The sequence below is a fragment of the Melanotaenia boesemani genome, chromosome 6 (assembly GCF_017639745.1).
Source record: "Melanotaenia boesemani isolate fMelBoe1 chromosome 6, fMelBoe1.pri, whole genome shotgun sequence".
Taxonomy (NCBI): Eukaryota; Metazoa; Chordata; class Actinopteri; order Atheriniformes; family Melanotaeniidae; genus Melanotaenia; species Melanotaenia boesemani.
In genome coordinates, this window is record NC_055687.1 from 15293108 (window position 1) to 15301084 (window position 7977).

The 7977-nt window shown below is 37.0% G+C and overlaps 1 protein-coding gene across 1 annotated transcript; it reads right to left on the reverse strand.

The window, feature by feature from the left end:
- Positions 1 to 2875: 2875 nt before the first annotated feature.
- LOC121641390 lies at positions 2876 to 4982 on the reverse strand. The gene is made up of 5 exons (XM_041987494.1): positions 4891 to 4982; positions 4342 to 4602; positions 3465 to 3752; positions 3113 to 3388; positions 2876 to 2967 (listed from the first exon to the last, which is right to left on the reverse strand). The coding sequence occupies exons 1-5, from the start codon at positions 4949 to 4951 to the stop codon at positions 2876 to 2878; spliced, it is 978 nt and encodes a 325-aa protein (XP_041843428.1). The 5' UTR covers positions 4952 to 4982.
- Between the last annotated feature and the right edge of the window lie 2995 nt (positions 4983 to 7977).

Genomic DNA, 7977 nt, shown 5'->3' on the forward strand with positions numbered 1-7977 from the left:
AGTTACTCCTTTACTCGTTAGATTTATTTTATGAGGCTTTATATATATTTAAGGTAAATATAGCAGCTCCGTGTTTGACATCTGTATGTTCATAACATTAATACTGTTCTTTGTGGATTGATTTAATTCATTCAGAACCACAATTTTAACAGATGGCTGTAGCAACAAATATTCATGTGGTGGAAATAACGAAACTGGTGAAATACATCTGTGTGATTCTCGATCAGTCGCCTGCTACGGGTTCTATCTTTGTGATCCAGTACATTCATCGTCAGGGAAGCAACTGCTCTCCAACAAGGTATGATAGTTATTCCACAGAGTGGGTGTATGGGTGTATGTAAACATCCAAGCTCATACTGTTCTAAGTTAAATTTCTACCACATCACATGAGCAATTTTATGGTTTCACAAACATAGAACGCAACAGAGAAATAATACAGGATTGGTAAAGAAACTTCATCAGTACTTGCTTACTTCATTACTGTGTCACAGGATGTACAATTCATACAGCAATTTAGTAATTGAGAGTACAGCACTTCCTTGTGGGAAACAAACTGAAGAAGGTCACAAAGATAAGAATTAAAAGTAGGTAATAAAATAAATGAAAATAATTGAAGTTGGTTTTAATAAAAAAAATATTCAATCAACTTATATAGCAGTTTTTTTAGTCATGGTGACCACTCAAACTGCTGCACACTACGACTACACACACTCATACAGCACTTCTGTTGTCATATACTAAGTGCTTATTCCTATCACACACATTCATAACCCGATGGACACATTGGGAGGCAACGTGGGTTCCATATCTTGCTCAAGGGCATAGCATGTAGTCAGGGAAAGCCTGGAATTGAACCACCAACTTTCAGGTTGGTAAACGCTCTTCCTCCTGAGCTGCTCATGTTATTGATGTCTTTAGATTATGAAGAAGCCTATTGGGAAATTTCATGAATATTATAATAGTATATTGTGGTCATTAAAGGGGCAATACGTGGAAATTCATCATTTCTAGACTGAACAAATTTAAAAATGGATATGTGAAGAACTAGAGGTGTAATTTCACCCGGAGTATAGCATGACGTCACGTCTCTGTGTTGATCTCCAGAGAGACGGTGTGTTTGCCAGCCGGTCTGGCCTTGCATTCATTTATGTTCATGTGAATTGTTGCCTCCTCTCTCGTCTCGGAGCCCTTGGGCCTCCCTCTTAACAGCTACAGCAAGTGAGTAATGGCAGCTGATATTTTTTAGGAGAAATGGCGGAGAGTGAAATGAAACTTTCACCAGATGACATCCATGATCTGGCATTAGAAGTTATCAGAGGAAATAAAAGTTATCAACAAAGAAAGAGACAGAACCCAGATTGAGATTGGGCTGATATTTCCAAAGAGGAGAGCCCTGCGAGAGTTAAAGAGGCTTTGACTCAGAGCTAGCTCTTCTTCTCCTGGTCAGGTAAGTAACACCAAAAACGTTATAAGTTACCCCCACTTTCCACCAGGTGTGTGTGTGCTGCATTCAGGCTGTGGTGCTGTTTCGTTCCGACCTCTGCAGAAGGTCAGTTCACACCTGGAGTGTGTCAGATGTGGTGCATTCTTGTAGCTGGATCTGCAAGATCACAAAATCACAGTAACAGTGGAGAATCTTGTGATTGTCACAGCGTCACAGCGTATCTTGTGATTCTCCACTTCCAGGATAAATGTCTTATTATCCATGATTTAAAAAAAAACAAAACCCTGAGACACCTGGACCGATTAATGACATGATGTCTTCATGTTTCCGGAGGCTTTTACATTGCTCCCATGTCTGATTTCCTGTCTGCTTCTGTCTGAACTGCTGAGCTGTACATTTAGACACATGCGCAGACAAAAATAGACTCAGCTCTGTGTTTAGTCGACATGGCGCTTCTGGGATGCTTCTGACACGCACTGCAGCGCCCAGTGTGAACCAAACCACTGACTAAAATGGCTGCGAATAGCTATGGATCTGATGCAAGTAGAGGGAGAAGGTAGAGGCAGGTGTGGCTCATGACACACTTTGTTTTACTCAACAGGCAGCTCACAACAGCAAACCTTGCGTTGAAAAAATTTTGCTTTTGCCCCTTTAATTCACATATATGGGTAGCTAAAATAAATAGCTATCATGCAAAATACTTTCTTTTGGCCGTTTTTTTGGCAGATCTAGCTTGGTAAGCTTGGCAATGCATATCACAGCTGATAATACATTGAACATCATATCAAATAATGTCATTATTACCTGAGATGATGCTTGATATTTTAATATAACATTAAAAGACTTGTTACTGACTGAAGAATGTTGTGTAGTTGTGCATCCAGGTAATGAAGTTAGACAGCATCTAATGAAGTGGGAAGGCTTGGAGAAAAATCAAATGTTTGCATTATTATGCAGAAACATCTCTGACTTAACACCTTAGTTTCTGATCTTTCAGGAAATATCGCAAAGAGGATATGAAGAAATCTGATTGTTGAGTCACAGGAGACTTTTCAAGGAAATTGCAGCAATGAGCATATGACACAATTTCTTTTGTGCAGAGTTTTGTTTTCATGTTCATATTTAAAAGTATTGAAGGGTATATAAACTACAAACCAACCATTTTCTATAGTCAAATAAAAATAATTCAGACTCTAATAGAAGATTTCTTTTAAAGTTTTGCAGGGTTTGGGATACACAAAACTGAGAAAAGGCACCAAAAGTTTCCACTTCCTTAATGTTCTTCCATCTGCTTTGCTGGTTGTGGTGGTCAATAATGGTCACAAAAAAGCTCATAAACTGATTAAAAAAAATTGAATAGACACACTTTTCTTTGGAAATTGTTTTTATTTATATTAAGAAGTTAAAAAAAACATGAAAAATGTAAAAGATTTAAAAATCAAAAATGGTTAAAAGTTCAACAATTAGGATGAGTGAAAAAAGCCCACCGAGCTTCATGACCTCTGATCCAGAGATTGGAATTCCTGTTTAGGGAGGAAGATGACATTCAGTCAATCAAGCAAGCAATCAATAGATTAATCAATAATAAAAACAAATACATTCAATATTTGGCTGAACATTAACAAAGGGCCACAGAAAAGGGACTGAATACTAAACAGCTGTCATCACCTTTGACTTCTACCATTTTCGTGGCCTCAGCAGAGCGTCCAGCAGCTGCATTTTCAGCAATGCAGGTGAAGTTTTGGAAAGTCCCAGGAATGGACGGAGTCCACTTGAGCTGATTTGCGTGGACGGAAAAGTAGGTTCCAGTAGGGAAACCTCCTCTGTACTGCCACCTGACTGTACATTCAACATTCAATTTGCAGCTGGTCAGGCAGGTGAATTGACTCATTTTGCCTACAAACACAGAGTCAGGTCCACTGATGGTGACGTGCCACGGATCAACTGCAAAGATTAGAAAGTTTACAATAATTAGCAGTAGCAAACTCCTCATTGTCGCATCCTCCGTTTGAATACTTACCACTGAGTAGATAGCCTGAGCTTAAGACTCTTGTTTGCAGTGTAGGCAGAAAAGCTTCACAGTGGTAGAAACCAACATTGGAGGGCAGCAGTGGGTTAAAGTGAAGAGTGAAATTATTTTGAAGGAGCTGCATATTTTCATGCAAAGTCAGTTTTGCTCCATCTTTGAACCAGATCAGTTCTGACGGACCTTGTGGATCACCAGATGCAGCACCCTTGCAAACTAGACTCAGTGACTGATTGACAGAAGGTACTGTGTTCGAAGGACTGGTTTGTACAGACACTGGATCTGTAAAACAAAACACCCCAAAAAGATTTTAATTGATTGAGAGAGAAGAAGGACTCCAACTCTTTTTCTTTTATTAATACATCTTTGGCTTAAAAGAGTGGATTCAATGCATTTCTGACAAATATTACCACATTTATTCAGATATTTGCTTATCTAGAAACAGAGCCTATGATCAGTCAATTGTCCTTACAAAGTCCAGTGACTTCCAAACTATAGATCAAGCAAACAGAACAGCCCCAAGATAGATTTTATGGGAGTAATAATAAAATTACTTTTCATCTCTTTTATGGACTTTGAAATTGATAATCTCAGTATTGAATGGTTTTACATCTTCAAGGCTTAGATATCAAGCTTAAGATATAAAATATGACCCATCTCAAAAGTTTAGAACAGGAGTCCCCACTGAAACCTCAGAGATATTACAAGGAACTTATTTTATATCCAACCTGAAATAAAACAAGTAGACCTCTCAACATGTAATAAAGTAGAAATATATGACTGCATAAAAAAATAAATATATTTGCCTTAAAAATAATTAAGTAAAATATTTAAGCAAATGTTTTAAGTTTTTGTCCAGTACTATACTTACTTTTAATAATATCTAGAACGGTGGTAGTGCTGATGGATTCTCCTGTTTTTCGATCAAGAACAGTGCACTTCAGTTCCACTGTATCATCACGGCCATCTGGAGTCCAGGTTAATGTGCTCCCATTGATTGTTCTGTCCTCAAAATTCCAAGTGTAGATGCAGTTTGAAAAGCATGAAGAAGAGCAGATGAACACGGTAGGGTAACCAGCTCTCACACTGCCCATCCAGGCGATTTCGACACTTATACCCAACGCCGGGGCTCCTGAAACACAGGAAGGAGTCATTTTAGGTTTTATTTATAGGCTAATTTTGTGGATGCCAACTTCAGAATGAGAGCTAAGAATGTATACAGTATTGTATCCTCACAGCCATTCTCGTCTTTCTATTACAATTTAACTTCATGTTCTCAGCTTACTGATTCTCATTCTTCATCAGTCACATGTTTATCATGAATTAAATGCCACCTCACAGGCAATAAACAAAAGATTTATTTGTAATGACATTTTTATATATAAGTAAAATAAGAAGTCAGTAAATGAAGTGCTCTCACCCATGAGTGCCACCAGCAGAGCACAATAAAGACTGAAGTTGGTTTTCATATTGAAGCTCATCTCTATGTGCTAGAGACAGTGAGTTATCTTTTGAACCTTTTACTAAACCATTGCATATCTTAGTCGCACCCACATTTCACAGCATGGGAATTTACTTGATGATGAAGCCATTGTTACAGACGGACACAGAGTTTTCCAAACTAATGAGAGGAGGTTTGTCATTACACAACAAATGCTTAGTCAGTATTTGCAGTTTATTTCATAATGAGAATTGTATTCATTCATTTATCTATTTTATTCCTGTGAATTTTTGGATACATTAATTAAATAATGCGTTAGGGCGATAATAAGGTGTCAATGTGCCCAGCTCTAATTATATTATATTATTATTATATTATATTTGTTACCTACTAACAAAAAAGAAAGGTTTTGTCTTACAATTAAGTGCAGAGTTTTGTTTGCATGTTCATATTTAAAAGAATTGAATGGTATATAAACTACAAACCAACCATTTTCTATAGACAAATAAAAATAATTCAGACTCTAATAAAATATTTTTTTTATATTTTGCAGGGTTTGGGATACACAAAACTGAGAAATTAATTGAATGAAGGCACCAAAAGTTTCCACTTCCTTCATGTTCCTCCATCTGCTTTGCTGGTTGTGGGGGTCAATAATGGTCACAAAAAAGCTCATAAACTGATAAAAAATGTGAATAAACACAATTTTCTTTGAAAATTATTTTTTATTTATATTAATTGAAGCTCATCTCTATGTGCTAGAGACAGTGAGTTGTCTTTTGAACCTTTTACTAAACCATTGCATATCTTAGTCCACCCACATTTCACAGCATGGGAATTTACTTGATGATGAAACCATTGTTGCAGATGGACACAGAGTTTTCCAAACTAATGAGAGGAAGTTTGTCATTACACAACAAATGCTTAGTCAGTATTTGCAGTTTATTTCATAATGAGAATTGTATTCATTCATTTATCTATTTTATTCCTGTGAATTTTTGGATACATTAATTAAATAATGCGTTAGGGCGATAATAAGGTGTCAATGTGCCCAGCTCTAATTATATTATATTATTATTATATTATATTTGTTACCTACTAACAAATGTGTTAAGTGTTATCCATACTTGTCACGCAGTCTTCTAACTGAACATGTTAAATCCGAGTTGTAGAGTCCAAGGTAAAGCTTTTGGATTTTTAACAGTTTTCCAGAACATTGGATGGTCTTACCTTCAGATGAATTTGCTGGGACACCCACTTTCTCATTTTGTAGAATGATAGACTGTCTCAATTGGCAAACTGACAACTTTTTTTTCTTTAAATTTTTTTTTAGATGTGCTCACACATAATAAAAAATAAATTATTCTCTAAGGAAGGACTTAGGGTGTACTTAGTTTGTTCACATTGGTTCTGCTTTTTGGCTTCAAACACAGTTAAGACAATAAACAATTAAAAGACCAGTCCAAAAAAATATGTAAACACAAATTAATGTCTCCCTGTGTCCACCCGACGGCATGAACAAAGACAAACCACACCTCTACTGAAAGCTCACATCTCACCGATTCCAAAACTGTAAGTTTTTCATGACTGATTTTCATCTTGCTATGACCAAGATTTACTGAACCAGAGGCAAAAGAAGGCCAATTTATGCTTCAGGTTTATAAAGCATATAACCATAAAATGTCGTACCTTTGCTGTCTTGCCTAAAACCCAGCAGGATAAAACCACATTTAGTTAAAAATAAAATAAAATAAACATATGAAAATAAATAAATAAATAAAAAAAACTACTTTCCTCATTGTCTTTTAGGAGCCGTTTATCACCCATAAATCCCAGTTTTCTGCTTATTGGCATAAGTTTTGATGGACAAAGATAAATGTCAGTTGGGCTGGATTTGGGCTCACTATCCTCTGGCCTGTCCGCGATGACTCCCACAGGGCATGGAGGGAGGGTAGAGTGTGATGTGGGTGTGTGAAAGAGAATGCTTGTGGGTACGGTGTGAGGGTGGCTGTGAGTAAGGGGTTGTGGGGTGGATAGATGGGGGTTGTGTGGGAGGATGAGGGGAGTGGTAGATGGTGCCCTGGTTCCCGGGGTGTGCGGCTGGAAAATTGGGGTGGGTGCTGACCCACGCTGGGTGGCTGTCTGTGTTGTTATGGGTATAGTAAGTTACATAGTTATGAGTTATATAGTTATAATATTGCTCTGTATATATAAAGACAGGATGGGCATGGAAATGCTTTTTCGTCCAAAGGGGAGCGCGGTACAAAAAGTTTGAGAACCACTGGTGTAAGCACCACTAGATGGCACTGTTTCACTGGAGTTTCTCATCCCTTGCATTCCCTCCTCCAAATAAAACCAGTATATAAGTTGGGTTTAGTACGTGACCAGATAGCTTGCTTACAACAGCCTATCAGCAGTCGTTGAGGCTGTAAATGATGACAAAGCAGCACCCTACCAACATCTCTTTTCTACTTTCTTCCTATTATAATATTTACCTCTTCTCCGGTATCTATTGATTTAAGCAGTTAGTTCCTATTTAAATTCAAGAATATGCCCTTTGTATCATTTTACACTCCAGATGGATTGTGACCTAGAAACTAAAGCATGCCTTGTATAACCACACATTATGACAACCTTTTACTGCTGCGCTAAGTTTTTATTACATTAAAAGTTCAAAGTAGCTGTTATCTGCTTTCAGACAGGTGGAGCTCTTATTTGAGTAAAAGCACGACAGATGAATACCCCTATTGATAACAAGCATTTATTCAGTCCTTTTATAGCACTATTATAGGAATGAATTGTATTGTGAAGCCATCATGTTGTCAAAGTGACATATTTATTCCCAATGAACTTTGTACTATAAATGCAGTGTGATTACTGGAAATAGATTTTATACTCCATGATTATTTCATACTCCTTCCTCAATTATAAAGTCTTTCTACTTTCTCTTTCTATTTTATTTCAAGTAAGCCATCAGGAAAAATAAAGAAATAAACATTTATAATGAGAAGGGTAAAACACATGTGCTTTGTTTCAGTGTGTTATCAGTATTTCAAAACTAATTTT

What these genes read in the sequence shown, in the direction of transcription:
- LOC121641390 (XM_041987494.1), bottom strand. Translation starts at nt 4,951, where the DNA reads ATGAGCTTCAATATGAAAACCAACTTCAGTCTTTATTGTGCTCTGCTG. An exon ending in TCTGCTGGTGGCACTCATGG is followed by an intron (nt 4,603 to 4,890) that starts GTGAGAGCACTT and finishes CCTGTGTTTCAG; the next exon opens with GAGCCCCGGCGTTGGGTATA. An exon ending in CGTTCTAGATATTATTAAAA is followed by an intron (nt 3,753 to 4,341) that starts GTAAGTATAGTA and finishes TTTGTTTTACAG; the next exon opens with ATCCAGTGTCTGTACAAACC.